The sequence below is a fragment of the Leptonychotes weddellii genome, chromosome X (assembly GCF_054177405.1).
Source record: "Leptonychotes weddellii isolate Sample4059 chromosome X, ASM5417740v2, whole genome shotgun sequence".
Classification (NCBI taxonomy): Eukaryota; Metazoa; Chordata; class Mammalia; order Carnivora; family Phocidae; genus Leptonychotes; species Leptonychotes weddellii.
The window spans coordinates 47,638,603-47,655,606 of record NC_138385.1 but is presented as its reverse complement, the minus strand read 5'-3'; the positions used below and the strand labels follow the sequence as shown (position 1 = coordinate 47,655,606).

Genomic DNA, 17,004 nt, shown 5'->3' with positions numbered 1-17,004 from the left:
AGTCGTGATCTCTCCTCTTTCATTCATAATTTTATTAATTTGGGTCCTTTCTCTTTTCTTTTTGATAAGTCTGGCCAGGGGTTTATCAGTCTTATTAATTCTTTCAAAGAACCAGCTCCTAGTTTTGTTGATCTGTTCAACTGTTCTTTTGGTTTCTATTTCATTGATTTCTGCTCTGATCTTTATTATTTCTCTTCTCCTGTTGGGTTTAGGCTTTATTTGCTGTTCTTTCTCCAGCTCCTTTAGATGTAGGGTTAGGTTGTGTATTTGAGACCTTTCTTGTCTCTTGAGAAAGACTTCTATTGTTATATACTTTCCTCTTAGGATCACCTTTGCTGCATCCCAAAGATTTTGAACAGTTGTGTTTTCATTTTCATTGGTTTCCATGAATTTTTTAAACTCTTTAATTTTCTGGTTGACCCATCCATTCTTTAGTAGGATGCTATTCAGCCTCCATGTATTTGAGTTCTTTCCAATTTTCTTCTTGTGATTGAGTTCTACTTTCAAAGCATTGTGGTCTGAAAATATGCAGGGAATGATCCCAATTTTTTGGTACCAGTTGAGACCTGATTTGTGACCTAGGTTGTGATCTATTCTGGAGAATGTTCCAAGTGCACCAGAGAAGAATGTTTATTCTGTTGCTTTGGGATGGAATGTTCTGAATATATCTGTGAAGTCCATTTGGTCCAGTGTGTCATTTAAAATCTTCATTTCCTTGTTGATTTTTTGCTTAGATGATCTGTCCATTTCAGTAAGGGGGGTGTTAAAGTCTCCCACTATTATTGTATTGTTGTTGATGTGTTTCTTTGCTTTTGTTATTAATTGGCTTATATAATTGGCTGCTCCCAGGTTAGGGGCATAGATATTGAAAATTGTTAGATCTTATTGTTGGATAGTCCATCACCAAAGGCAAGGGAAGCAAGGGTAAAAATGAACCATTGGACTTCATTAAGATAAAAGCTTTTTAACAGCAAAGGAAACAGTCAACAAAACCAAAAGACATCCTACAGAATAGGAGAAGATATTTGCAAATGTCTTATCAGATATAGGGCTAGTATCCAAAATCTATAAAGAACTTATCAAACTCAACACCCAAAGGACAAATGATCCAATCAAGAAATGTGCAGAAGACATGAACAGACACTTCTGCCAAGAAGACATACAAATGGCCAATAGACACATGAAAAAGTGTTCAACATCTCTCAGTCTCAGGGAAATATAAATCAAAACCTCAATGAGATAGCCCCTCACACTAGTCAGAATGGTTAAAATTAACAAGTCAGGAAAGGACAGATGTTGGCGGGGATGCGGAGAATGGGGAACCCTCCTACACTGTTGGTGAGAATGAAAGCTGGTGTAGCCACTCTGGAAAACAGTATGAAGGTTCCTCAAAAAGTTGAAAATAGAGCTACCCTATAACCCAGCAATTGCACTACTGGGTATTTACCCCAAAGTTACAAATGTAGTGATCCAAAGGGGCACGTGCACCCCAATGTTTATAGCAGTAATGTCCACAATAGCCAAACTATGCAAAGAGCCTAGATGTCCATCAACAGAGGAATGGATAAAGAAGATATGGTACATATATACAATGGAATATTATGCAGCCATCAAAAATGAAATTTTGTCATTTGCAATGATGTGGATGGAACTAGAGGGTATTACGCTAAGCAAAATAAGTCAATAGAGAAAGACAATTATCATAAGATATCACTGATATGTGGAATTTGAGAAACAAGACAGAGGATCATAGGGGAAGGGAGGGAAAAATGAAACAAGATGAAACCAGAGAGGGAGACAAAACATAAGAGACTCTTAATCTCAGTAAACAAACAAGGTTGCTAGAGTGGAGGGGGCTGGGAGGGCTGGGGTGGATGGGTGATGGACATTGGAGAGGATATGTGCTATGGTGAGCACTGTGAATTGTGTAAGACTGATGAATCACAGACCTGTACCCCTTAAACAAATAATACATTATATGTTGATAATATATATATACATATATTATATATATTATATATTAAAAGTAAAATGTTGGGGGAAAAAGATATACCAGGCAAACATTAATAAAAGAAAACAAGAGTGTTATATTGTTATTAGATAAAAATGACTTTTTTAAAAGATTTTATTATGTATTTGACAGAGATAGATACAGTGAGAGCAGGAACACAAGCACGGGGAGCAGGAGAGGGAGAAACGGACTTCCCACAGAGCAGGAAGCCCGATGCTGGGCTCGACCCCAGGACCCTGGGATCATGACCTGAGCTGAAGGCAGATGCTTAACGACTGAACCACCCAGGCGCCCCTAGATAAAAATGTCTTTAGAGCACAGAAAATTACCAAGGATAAAGAGGAACCATTATATAATGATAGAAGGGTCATTTCACCAAGAAGACACAGCAATCTAAACTTTTATGCACCAAACAGTAGAGCTACAAAATGTATAGAAATGCAAAAACTGATAGAACTGAAAGGAAAAAACGACAAGTCCACTGTTATAACTGAAGATTTGTATATGCCTCTCTCAGCAACTGATAAGAACTACTTGGCAGAAAATGAACAAGAATATAAAAGAACTCAACAACCCCATCAACCAAAGTGTCTAATCCTTTCTTTTACCCATGGAAGATACACCGATATAGACCATAATCTTGACCATAAAACAAAACTTAACCATTTCAAAAAAATTGATCTAATATGAAGTATATTCTCTTGCCACAGTGGAATCAAACTATGTATCAGTACTAGAAAGACAACAGGAAAATCTCTAAACACTCTGAAACTAAATAATATGCTTCTAAATAATCCACAGGTAAAAGCAGATGTCTAAAGGGAGCTAGAAAGTATATAGAACTGAAAGAAAATGAAAATCATATCATAATTTTTTGGGCACAACCAAAGCCATGCTGAGAGGATATTTATAGCACTAAATGCTTACATTAGAAAAGAGAAAATGTCTCAAATCTATACTCTAACTTTCTATATCAAGAAACCAGACAAAGAAGAGAACAACATATCAAAAGCAAGCAAAGGAAGGAAATAATACAGACAAGGGCAAAAATTAGTGGAAGTGTAAACAGGAAAATAATAGAGAAGATCAATAAAACTGAAGTCTTGTTCTTTGAAAAAAAAATTGATAAAATTGAGAAGCCTCCAGCAAGCCTGACAAAGAATAAAGTAGACACAAATGACTAGTACTAAGAATTAAATAGGGGATAGTAATACAAATGCTGCAGACATAAAAAAGATAATAAGGGAATACTATGAACAACTATACACTATAAATTTTATAATTTAGATGAAATAGATTACTTCCTTGAAAAATACAAGTTACCACAACTCACCCAATATGAAACAAATCATTTGAATAAACCTATAACTATTAAGGAGTTGAATTTGGAATTTTTTTAAACTCCCGAAAAGACAAATCTCTAGGCCCAGATATTTTTACTAAAGGATTTTACCAAATGTTTAAAGAAGGATTAATACCAAGTCTATACAGTCTTTTCTGGAAAATAAAAAAGAAGAAACACTTCCCAATTCATTTTATGAAGCTAGTATTCTCCTAATACCAAAACCAAAGAGAATACAAGAAAACTATATACCAGTGTTTCTCATGAACTTTGATGCAAAATCCTCTGAAAGAGTTTTTCAAAGAAATAAGTTTTGAATGCACTTTCAATAGACATCCCACCACCAGAGATAATATCAAGGATGTCTCCAAGATTCAGATTCTGCAAAGCATAAGTTTTCCCCACACCACTGTCTTTTTATAATACACAGTGTGCCACTAAAAATATTTTATTTAAATTTCACAAAAATAACATCAGGTCCAATATTTGGATGACCAACAAAGGTTTAAGACCAATAATTTAGAAATTGGCCTCACTTAAACAGAACTAGATTATCTTACAATCCTTTCTTGCATAAAGATGTACTCTTTAGCCATATTCCCTTAACATCTATCTTCTTCTGTCCTCCCTTCACTGTAGGGGAATTTACTGTTCCAGTAGTCTCTATCATTCTACAAATCAGAAAAAGCAAGGCATTGGCCTCTCCCATCTCTTACTGCAAGGGGTGAGGTGGGGGGGGGGGTAGAATGGAAAATAGAGAAGATGAGGGCAAAGCTATAAATTAGAGTCAAGTTGAGGAAAGAATACCAGTGAGGAAAGAATAAGGCCATTCCACAGCAGGGAACAGTATTTTTAGAATGCTTACCTGAATGGTAGTTATTCAATATAAGTGAAAGTCTGAACAAACTATAATGCAAGACTTGTTTAATCAAAGTATAATCAACTCTCCTGAAATAGGATTTTTACTTAGAACTTTCTGTTCTTAATTAAGGGAAGCATCCTTGGCTAGTGGTTTGTCATTGTTGATCTCACACCCACTCTTGACCCCACCTCACCTGCAGAATATAGCGAATTTGCTGTTTTGTAAACTCTGACAATCCTTTAGGAATCAAGGATTCAATGTCTTCTGACTGTAAGAAAAGAAATTTATCCATTTAACAGATGCATATTAGTATTATAATCTTAGAGTCAGTAGTTCACAGACTTCTGTGCAGCAGAGCATATTTTTAGGAACATCAAAAGATTATTTCATTTTCTGGGCAATAGTTGCTACCAACTTCATTTCTAGCCTTATCAGTTCTTACTTTTAAAAAATTGATTATACCATATACACTATGGAAAGAACCTTGAATTCCAGGCATTTTAGGGAACAGCTTTGTGCAACCAACCAGATGTTCCATTTTTACTTTTTTAAAAGAGTAATTTAAAAAAGAAGATGGTTCTCAAATCCCATTAAACACTTTATTTCAGTGTATCTTTCAAAAACTGGAAGCTTTTCTGGGTGGTTAATATGACATTTTCAAGGTTGATTTTTTTAAATAACGAAAATTTGGGGAAATAAAATTAAGAGCTTATTGAGGATTTATATTGAGCTATGATAACTTCTGAAAAATTAAGATGTTGCCACAACAACACTGAGAAGCTTTAACTAGTTTTTTTTGGCTTGAAGAAACACAGATTTATTATCTCATAGATCTAGAGATTGGAAGTCAGTGGGCTAAAATTAATGTATCAGCAGGACTGCATTCTTTTGGTGGGCTCTAGGGGAGAATCTATTTCATTGCTTTTTTGTTTCTACAGGCTGCATGAATTCCTTGGCTGGTGGCCTCATCACTCCAACCTTGGCTTCTCTTGGCAGATCTAACTCTGACCTCCTGCCTCCCTCTTTTAAGGACCCTTAGTGATTACATTGGATCCACCCACATAATCCAGGATAATCTCCTTACTTTAAGATTCTTAATTTAGTCACATTTGCAAAGTCCCTTTTGCCATGTTAAAGTAACATATTCAAAGGTTTCAGGGATTAGGATGTGGACATCTTTGGGAGGCCATTATTCTGTCTTCCACATCATCTTATTGCCCTCATTCTGAAGCTCATATCCATACAGTTCCTTTTGTGAAGTCTAGATCCAAAAGAGGGAGATTCTAATAGAGGCAGGGTCTCCCTCTCCACCTGCCCAAGACCCTCCTCCTTGGATGACTGACCAAGAATCCACTTCCTCAGAGCATATCTTGCCCTCTTCCACAGGGGGTGACCTTCCTCTATGGCTGTTGCAAGACAAGTTCATTACAATACCATCCAGTACCCCTGACTTCAGTACCCCTCCCTCAAACCATAGAAGAATGATATCCTTACAAAAACACAGAGAGCTGGGCTCCTGGGTGGCTCAGGCAGTTAAGTGTCTGACTCTTGATTTTGTCTCAAGTCATGATCTCGGGGTCCTACGATCAAGCCCCACCTTGGTCTCAGTGCTGAGTGTGAAGTCTGCTTAAGATTCTCTCTTTCCCTCTCCCTCTGCCCCTACCCCTACTCACACACACACTCTCTCTCTCAAGTAAATAAATAAATCTTAAAAAAAAAAAAAAACAGAGAGGAAAGTACTGAAGCTAAGGTACTTCAGACACTTATCTCCCCAAATCCCATGCCTAGCCCACCAAGCATCATTGTCTTCTTTTTTTTTTATTCAAGTGTAATTAACATGCAGTTATATTAGTTTCAGGTGTACAATATGATTCAACAACTGTATACATTTCTCAGTGCTTATCAAATTAAGTGTACTTTAAGCCTCTTTATCTATTTTATCCATCACCCCACTGACCTCTCCTCTGGTGAGAAGCTTCAACTAATTTTAAGTGAGAAGCAATTCAGTACTTCTTAATGGCAATCTAGGGCTTTCTGAATTATTGTAATGAATACAGTATATCAATGCATTGGAAATAAAAAAATAACACAAAAAGGCCACTGTGCTTTTTTATTACATTGAAATCAGTTTTCCCTATTTGATGACTTATTCCATTAAAAGTAATTATTAACAAAATGTGCATATATAATAGAATTAATACTTGAAAAAAATGTACTTTAAGTTGCTGTCTATTTGGCATGGGTCATATAAGGTTTCAAAATGCACTAAAACTAAATTTGCTATTTATTTAGTTAATGTAGGTTTCAATTTTCTAAAGCAAAGAGTATTTGGTCAATGAAATTTTAAATGTTTTGATAAACAAAGACAAATTAAATCATAAATGACAACTGATAAAACATTTTTGCATGAATAATTATTACTCTTGTTATTATTTTAAATATCTATTTATTTATTTTAAAGGGCATGCCAGAGAAAGACAGTGGAGGGGAGGGGCAGAGGGAGAAGGAGAGAAAGAACTTCAAGCAGATGCCACACTGAGCATGGAGCCCAACGTGGCTCTCAATTCCACAACCCTAAGATCATGACCTGAGCTGAAATCAAGAGTTCGAAGCTCAACTAACTGAGCCACCCAGGCTCCCCAATGATTATTACTTTTTATAGCCATTACAAATATATAAATAGTTTTATCATTTTAAAGGCAAAATCATCATCGTGTTTCTCACTAATCTCTGTTTCCAGTCTAATATAGGTACCAAACTAAAACAATATCATTAGTGAAAATGTCAGAATCTGCTTTGTTATCAACTATATTTGATTTTCAACTATTTTTGCACTTACCTCAGCTGTGGACTCAAAGTCCTCTTTGCTGTAAGAGTGAAAAAAAAGGATAGACAACTTAAGAAAATGTATATAATGATCATATATAAATGTTAGTGTTCAAATTATATTATCTTACTTTTTGATATATCATAATAGCAACATTTAAATTTATAATTCAAATAAATTTTAAACTAACTAAAATGGATTTGACAAAAATAAAGATAATTTTCCTGGAACTAGCTAATCTATTAAAATGAATAATATCAAAATAACAAACCAAAAGAATATAAAGAATCAGTTACTGCCATCCATTAGCACCTGTTCATTTGTGGATAGATGTACAAGTCCTTGGCACTGGCCATAAGTGCTACCTGAGTGAATTAATAACAATAATAGTTGTTCTCTATTTCCACCTCCCTCCTGTATTGCTTACTTTCAGTGCTGAGTCCAGCTTCTCTCCATAGAGTCTTCAAGTTATTCATACCCTTTTCATCAAAATCAAAACTTGCAAGACAAGGCTAACTCATTCAATCTACACTACACTATATGGCAGTGACAAAACTTAAAATGTATTTGAATGTTTACATAGGGACAGGGCCTTAAGCAACATGACCAAAATTCTAGTGGGATAATAGCACTTCTAGCATCAAAATGGATGTTTGGGCACCATGGTTGGAAGACCCTTTGTGATGCCATATTAGGTAGGCAAATGCTGCAAAAGAATTGTTAGTGATTATGCCAGTCTGCCACTTGCTCCTTTGGGGAATAATGAAAGTGGAAAAGGGTACAGTTCTAGAGTCAGTGGCAAGAGACAGGCCTTTATTTCTGCCTACTTGCTCCATCTGTGCTTAATTGAAGAACTGGGTACAAAATATATGGTGAATACACTTCTCAAATAAAAACACAGTAACACATGTCCTGACAGCAAGGCAGAATATTTTAAAGATGGTCATATAAAATCAGAGGTATATGAGTGCCACATCTTCAGTATAAGAAAAAAGTATTTTAGAGATATGTTAGGACATTAGCTCCTACCTTTACCTTCTAAGTAAGTGCTTATGAGTAATATATTGCTTACAGAGATAAGAGGGTCACTCACTGTACAAAACATCTTGCATACGTTTAAAAAAAAGACTAATGTGGAAGAAGATAACTGAAGATTCAATTTCCTGAAGCATGACTACATATTTGCTGTTGTTTGTATGTATGTATGTGACATTTCCTGTGTTGCCCAAAATAGAAATTGTGGAGAGGCCCTAGAAATATAAATAAATAAATAAATAAAATATCATGTACTTTTTGAATGCTTTTTAAAGTAATGGCATGCATATACTGGGAGTGACAACAAGTTAAAAATAATAATCAATGCAGTTTTAGTCATCTTTCATTACTATTAACTGGAATTATCACAGTATTAATGGACCTTTCTGTTAAAAATTCCACTTCCCAAGCCAACTTAGTACATGTGTCCCTAGTCATTTCTTTCTACAAATAAGAAAACAAAACAAACAAATAAAGCAAGGAACAATCAACAGCACTTAATACTGCAATGTTTTAAAGTAACCAGAATGGTTTTGTGAGACAACTTTCCTTAATTCTGACCCTGAACCCACTCATTGCTTAATTGTAACATAGAAAAAGAAGAAAAGTGGGGACAAAAGGAGAGGACAAAAGAGGGGACAAAGGAGGGGACAAAAGAGAGAGAGTGAAAACAAAGACAGCAGAGCAAGGAGGTGGAGAGGTCAATGTGAATTACATCTCCAACCTCACCAGGGGATGGTGGCTAGAATTACAATGGGCAGAAAACAACAACAACAACAACAACAACAACAAAAAACCCACAAAAAAACAAAACAAAAAACAGTGGCAAGAGAGGAGGAGAACATGGCAGCAGAGTAGGAGGACCCTAGGTTCCTCAATTCCCATGAACACAACTAGAGTACTATCAAATCATCCTAAACATCCTAGAAATTGACCTGAAGACTGACAGAACAAATTTCACAACTAAAGGGAGAAAAGAGGCCACATCAAAGAAAGTAGGAAGTATGGAGATGTGGTTTAAGGGAAAAACAGATTCTGGGTGCTGTGAAGGGGAGAGCCATGGTCACGGAGAATGGTGAGAGAGAGAGAGAGAGAGGAGCACACAGGGAAACCCACATGGAGAATGTTTTCCCAAAGCCATTGGCTTGGCCAGTGAGAAGGGCTGAATTTAGTTAGACCTTGCAACCAGCAGGGCTTAAAGCCTGGTTTTAAAGGACAGCAGGTTTGGCTGAGATAGAGCCCTGAGAGCACTGCTCTGCTCCTGGAGAGAAGGCAGGCAAACAACCTGGGGGCAGATGGTATGGCAACAAAGATCTGAAGTATGCCTCAGGCACACAGTGGAGAGATTATACACTGCTCTCAGAGCACGTCGCTGAGAGGCAGCTTTCACAGAGGCCTCTCTGAGAAGAAAGGAGCTGGCTGGCAACATTTTCTACCCCGACCCCAGCATAAACAGAGAGCCACCTGTAGTAAGCAGTTCAGTGGGGACACTGGCTGCCTAACTTGCTTATACCAATCCTACCTGCCTGTACTTTGGTGGGACTGCCCTTCTAAGTCAAGCATACCTCAGTACCAACACAGTGGGCCCCTCCTCCAGAAGACCTGCCAAACCCCTGCTCACACTAGATCTGCAGGGCCTCAGTCCTGGTAAAGTTAGTGTCAGGTCTCATTTCACAAGCAGACCAGATCACACTGAGTAAAAACTCACCACATTCAGGCCAGGTACCAAACACTGCTCATAGCAGGCAAGGAGAGCCTAGGCAGATGACTGACCTGAAGGATACCACAGCCAAAATATCACCAAAGAGTGCACACAGCACATATGAGAGACAAGCCCTGAAGTGCCAGGCTCTGGGCACTAGAAAACCTCTTCCTCAGAAGGACATTAATTTCAGGAGCAGGAGACATAACCGGCTTTTCTAACACAAAGAAGAAGGCAGACACTAAGACAAAATGCCAAGACAGAGAAACTTATCCCAAATGAAGGAACAAGATAAGGCCACAGTCGTAGATCTAAGTGAAACAGATATAAGTAACAGGCCTGGTGGAGAATTTAAAGCAACATTCATAAGGATACTCACTGGGCTTCAGAAAAGAATGCAAGACATCAGTGAGACCCTTATCACAGAGATAAAAAAGTCAAAAAAGAATCAGTCAGAGATCAATAATGCAATAAATGAGATTGGAAACAAACTTGATGCAATCAACAGCAGGCTGTAAGAAGCAGGGGAATGAATCAGTGACCCAGCAGATGAAATAATGGAAAATAATGAAGCTGAACAAAAGAGAGAAAGAAGAATTAATGTAATATGAGAATAGACTTAGGGAACTCAATGACTCCATCAAATGTAATAACATTCATATTATAGGAGTCACAGGAAAAAAAGAGAGAGAAAAGGGGGCAGAAAACTTATTTGAAGAAATAATAGCTGAAAGTTTCCTTAATCTGCAGAAACAGACATCCCGATCCAGGAGGCACAGAGAACTCCTATCAAAATCATCAAAAGCAGGCCAACACCAAGACATATTGTAATTAAATTTGCAAAATATAGTGAAAAAGAAAACATCTTAAAAGCAACAAGACAGAAGTCCTTAATATACAAGGGAAGACCCATAAGTCTAGCTGCAGCTTTCTCAACAGAAACTTGGCAAGCCAGAAGAGAGTAGCATGATATATTCAAAGTGCTGAAGGGGACAAATCTGCAGTCAAGAATATTCTATCCAGCAAGGCTAACATGCAGAATAGGAGAGATATCTTCCCAGACAAACAAAAACTAAAGGAGTTCATGACCACTAAACCAGCTCTGCAAGAAATATTCAAGGGGACTCTGAGTGCAAAGGAGAGACCAACAGTGACAAAGACAAGAAAGAATGAGAGAAAATCTCCAGAAACAATGACAAAAAAGTAATAAATGCATATGAACCAATAATTATTTTGAATGTAAATGGACTAAATGCTCCAATCAAAAGACATAAGTGTCAGAATGGATTAAAAAACAAGACCCATCTATATGCTTCCTACAAAAGACCTATTTTAGACCTAAAGACACCTGTAGATTTAAAGTGAAGGGATGGGGGGGCCTGGGTGGCTCAGTTGGTTAAGCGTCTGCCTTCGGCTCAGGTCATGATCCCAGGGTCCTGGGATTGAGCCCCGCATCAGGCTCCCTGCTTGGCGGGGAGCCTGCTTCTCCCTCTTCCCTTACTCGTGCTCTCTCTCTTTCAAATAAATAAATAAAATCTTAAAAAAAAAAAAAAGAAAGTGAAGGGATGGAGAAACATTTATCATACAAATGGATGTCTAAAGAAAGCCTGAGGAACAATACTTATATCACACAATCTAGACCTTAAAACAAGGACTGTAACAAGAGACAAAGAGGGGCTATATAATCATAAAGGGAAAAATCCAACAAGAAGATATAATAATTGTAAATATTTATGCACCCAACATGGGAGCACCCAAATACATAAAACAGATAATAACTAACATAAAGAAACTAATGGATAATAATACAATAATAGTAGGAAACTTTAACACCCCACTTACATCAATGGACAGATAATCCAAACAAAAAATCAACAAGAAAACAATGGCTTTGAATGACACACTGGACCAGATGGACTTAACAGATATATTCAGAACATTCCAACCTAAAACATGAGAATACACATTCTTTTCAAGTGCACGTAGGACATTCTCCAGAAGAGATCACATATTAGGTCACAAAACTGGCCCCAACAAATACATAAATTTGCAATCATACCATGCACCTTTTCTGACCACAACACTAGGAAAAAGACATCAACCACAAGAGAAAACTTGGAAAACCACAAATACATGGAGCTTAAGCAAAATGTTACTAAACAATGAATCAGACAAACAGGAAATCAAAGAAAAAAAATCCATGGAAACAATTGAAAATGAAAACAAAATTGTCCAAAACCTTTGGTATGCAGCAAAAGTGATCCAAAAGGGAAATATATAGCAATACAGGCCTACCTCAAGAAGCAAGGAAAATCTCAAATAAACAACCTAAACTTACACCTAAAGGAGCTACAAAAAGAAAGGAAGTAATAAAGATTAGAGCAGAAATAAATGATACAGAAATAAAAAAGTAGAAAAATCAATGAAACCAGGAAATGGTTCTTTGAAAAAAATTAATAAAATTGATAAATCTCTAGTCAGAATTATCAAAAAGATAAGCACCCTAATAAATGAAATTATAAGTAAGATAGGAAGAATAACAACAGACACCACAGTTAATACAAACAATTATGAGAATATTATGAAAAGTTATATGCCAAGAAGTTGGACAACCTGGAAGAAGTGGATAAATTCCTAGAAAGATATAAATTACCAAAACTGAAACAGGAAGGAATAAAAAACTTGAACAGCAATAACCAGCAAAGTTGAATCAGAAAACAAAAAACTCCCAACAAACAAAAGTCAGGGGCCAGATTGTTTCACAGGAAAATTCTACCAAACATTTAAAGAAAAGTTAATACCTATTCTTCTCAAAATATTGCATGAAATAGAAAAGGAAAGAAAACTTGCAAATTCATTCTATGAGGCCAGCATTACCCTGACACCAAAACCAGATAAAGACTCCACAAAAAAAAAAAAGAGAGAGAGAGAGAAATGCAGACCAATATCCCTGATGAACATGGATACAAAAATTCTCAATAAGATACTAGCAAACCAAATCCAACAATACATTAAAAAACATTCAGCACAATCAAGTGGGATTTATTCCTAGGTTGCAAGGGTGGTTCAATATTCACAAATCAATCAAGATGATACACCACATTAAAAAAAGAAAGGATAAGAATCACATGATCATTTCAATATATGCAAAGAAAGCATCTGACAAAGTATAACATCCATTCATGATAAAAACCCTCAGCAAAGTTTAGGGGGAACATGACCCCAACATAATAAAGGTCATATATAAAAACCCACGACTAATATCCTCAATGGGGAAAAACCAGAGCATTTCCCTAAGGTCAGGAACAAGACAGAGATGTTCACTCTCCCAGCTGTTATTTAACATCGTACTGGATGTCCTAGCCACAGCAATCAGACAAGAAAAAGAAATAAAAGGCATCAAATCAGCAAGGAAGAAATCAAACTCTCACTATTTGCAGATGACAAGATACAATATATAGAAAACCCAAAAGACCCCACCAAAATTTCCTAGAGCTGATACAGGAATTCAGTAATCTTGTAGGACACAATATCACTATACAGAAATCTGTTGCATTTCTATACACCAGTAATGAAGCAGCCAAAAGAGAAATCAAAGAATCAATCCCATTTACAATTGTGCCAAAAACAGTAAGATACCTAACCAAAGAGGCAAAAGACCTAGACTCTGAAAACTGTAAAACACTGATGAAAGAAATTGCAGAGGACACAGAGAAATGGAAAGACTTTCCATTCTCATGGGTTGGAAGAAAAAATACTGTTAAAATGTCTATGCTACCCAAAGCAATCTACACATTCAGTGCAATCCCGATCAAAATACCATCAACATTTTTCACAGAGCTGGAAAAAACAATCCCAAAATTTGTATGGAATCAGAAAAGATCCTGAATAGCCAAAGGAATCTTGAAAAAGAAAAGCAAAGCTGGAGTAATCACAATTCTGGACTTCAAGTTATTTTACAAAGCTGTAGTGATCAAAACAGTATGGTACTGGCACAAAAATAGAAAAATAGATCAATAGAACAGAATAGAAAACCCAGAAATGAACCCACAACTATATGGTCAATTAATCTTCAACATAGCAGGAAAGAATATCCAAAGGGAAAAAAGGCACTCTCTTCAAAAAATGGTGTTGGGAAAAATGGACAGCATCATATAAAAGAATGAAACTAGACCACTTACACCAACTACCAAAAGAAATTCAAAATGGATTAAAGACCTAAATGTGAAACCTAGAACCATAAAAATCCTAGAGGAGAACACAGGTAACCTCTTTGACATCAGCCATAGCAACTTCTTCCTAGAAATGTCTCTCAAAGCAAGAGAAACAAAAGCAAAATTGAATTATCTTTTAAATTGAACTATTTGGACTTCATCAAAATAAAATCTTCTGCAAAGCGAAGGAAGCAATCAACAAAATAAAAGGCAACCTACAGAATTGGAGAAGATATTAGCAAATGACGTATCTGATAAAGGTTTAGTACCCAAAATATGAAAAGAATTTATGAAACTCAACACCCAAAAAATGAATAATCCAACATAAAAATGGGCAGAAAGCATTATCAACAATAGCCAAACTATGGAGAGAGCCCAAATGTCCACTGACTGATGAATGGGTAAAGAAGATGTAGTGTATATATATATATATATATATATATGCATATATATACACACTATTATATATACACAATTATATGTATAATTATTATATTAATATTATTATATTAATGTATATATATAATGGAATATTAATCAGCCATCAAAAAAAATTAAAACTTGCCATTTGCAATGATGTGGATGGAGCTAGAATATATTATGCTCAGCGAAATAAGTCAGATAGAGAAAGAAAAATACCATATGATTTAACTCCTCTGTGGAATTTAAGAAACAAAACAGATGAACATATGGGAGGGGGGAAAAAGAGAGGGAAACAAACCATAAGAGACTCTTAATGACAGAGAACAAGCTGAGGATTGATGGAGGGAGATGGGTGGGGGATGGGCTAGATAAGTGAGGGGTATTAAGGAGGGCACTTGTTATGATGAGCACTGGGCATTGTGTGTAAGTGATGAATCACTGAATTCTACTTCTGAAAACAATATTGCACTTTATGTTAACTAACTAGAATTTATTTAATTTTTAAAGATTTTATTTATTTATTTGAAAGAGAGAGAGTGAATGAGAGAGAGAGAGCACAACCCGGGGGGAAGGGACAAGGGAGAAGCAGACTCCCCAGTCTCCCCAATGAGGAGGGAGCCCAAAGTAGGGATTGATCCCATGACCCTGAGATCATGACCTGAGCTGAAGGCAGACACTTAACCGACTGAGCCACCCAGGCACCCAAACTAACAAGAATTTAAACAGAAATCAAAAAAATTAAAATGGGCAGAAGACATGATTAGACATTTTCCCAAGAGAGAGATAGCCAACAGACACATGAAAAGATGCTCACCATCACTGGTCATCAGGGAATACAAATCAAAACTACAATGAGATATTACTTCACTCCTGTCAGAATGGCTAAAATCAACAAGACAAGAAATGACAATTGTTGATAAGGGCGTGGAGAAAGGGGAACCTTCTTGCATGGTTGGTGGGAATGCAAACTGGTGCAGCCACTCTGGAAAACAGTATGGAGGTTCTTCAAAAAGTTAAAAATAGAACTACTCTAGGATCCAGCAATTGCATGACTAGGTATTTACCCAAAGAATACAAAAATACTAACTCAAAGGGATACATGCACTCTGATGTTTATAGAAGCATTATTTACAATAGCCAAAGTATGGAAACAGCCCAAGTGTCCATCAACTGATGAATGGATAAAGAAGAGGTGAGATATATATAATGGAATATTACTCAGCCATAAAAAAGAATGATATCTTGCCCTTTGCAATGACATTGGTGGAGCTAGAGAGAATTATGCTAAGGGAAATAAGTCAGTCAGAGAAAGACAAATACCATATGATTTCACTCATATGTGGTGGAATTTAAGAAACAAAACAAAAGAGCATGGGGAAAAAGAGAGAGACAAACCAAGAAACAGACTCTTAATTATAGAGAATAAACTGATGGTTACCAGAGGGGAGGTGGGTGGAGGATGGGTTAAGTAGGTGATAGGGATTAAGGAGTCCATTTGTTATGATGAGCACCAGTGTTGTATGGAAGTGTTGAATCATTATATTGTACACCTGAAACTAATATTACACTGTATGTTAACTAACTGTAATTTAAATAAAAATTTTAAATTTTTTTTAAAAACAGTGACACTACTATATGCCATCTCACCTCTTAGGAAGGAAGGAATATAATAAGGAAAAACAAACAGAAAATAATGAAAGGTGGAAAAGAGGGAAGGAATAAAGAGAAAGAAACTGACAACCTTCTAACAGAAAGTCTTAATCACCAAAATTTTAAAAGACCCTCTCCACTGTGGAGTGTTTATTAATGTGGAGACACTACCTTTCTATTTCTTTTGTGTGTGTATTATTTTAGGTACTCTAAGAATTAAATTCAAGGCTTTGTATTGCTTAATCACATATTTAAGTTATCCATGTAAATTTATCAAAACCCCTCAATGAAAGTGTTGTTCCAAAACCACGGATTACACTTTTACTGGGATAATCACTATGAAATAACATAACTTCTTTTGTTCAGTTACTTTGTCTACTTCTAATTAGTATGAAACTAATAAATTTGGAATATATTCAACTCTCATTCTATAACCCTTTATTGAGTAGAAACTTTGTCAAATCCATGTGTTCTGAACTATTTGGGGGCAATACAAACCACAAATACTGTCTTACTTCATATAAACATAGTTGTTCCAAGACAAAATTTGAACAATGTCAAACCAGTCTAAATACTGTGAACTTTTCAAGTTTGATGATTCAAAAAATTGATAATTTCTTCAATTTTTCTGCATTATCTTAAATAATTTGGAGATATATGTCTAATACTGAAAGGTTAAGTGATTTGCCTAAGGAGAAAAGCTTCTCAGAATATGGGTTCTACAGAGAAAGACATGTAACATATGATCTCACTGATATGAGGAATTCTTAATTGTAGGAAACAAACTGAGGGTTGCTGGAGTGGGGGGTGGGGTGGGAGGGATGGGGTGACTGGGTGATAGACACTGGGGAGGGTATGTGCTCTGGTAAGCGCTGTGAATTGTGCAAGACTGTTGAATCTCAGATCTGTACCTCTGAAACAAATAATGCAATATATGT

At 36.2% G+C, this 17,004-nt stretch overlaps 1 protein-coding gene across 1 annotated transcript in view; it reads right to left on the bottom strand.

Moving 5' to 3' along the window:
• Positions 1-17,004, bottom strand: part of POF1B (POF1B actin binding protein) — a 93,772-nt gene that overhangs the window by 28,859 nt on the left and 47,909 nt on the right. Inside the window, exons 7-9 of the mRNA XM_081809324.1 lie at positions 7,355-7,407; positions 7,055-7,082; positions 4,409-4,483 (exon numbers count right to left, since the gene is read on the bottom strand). Coding sequence (XP_081665450.1) covers positions 4,409-4,483; positions 7,055-7,082; positions 7,355-7,407 — 156 coding nt within the window. The remainder of the gene's footprint in view (positions 1-4,408; positions 4,484-7,054; positions 7,083-7,354; positions 7,408-17,004) is intronic.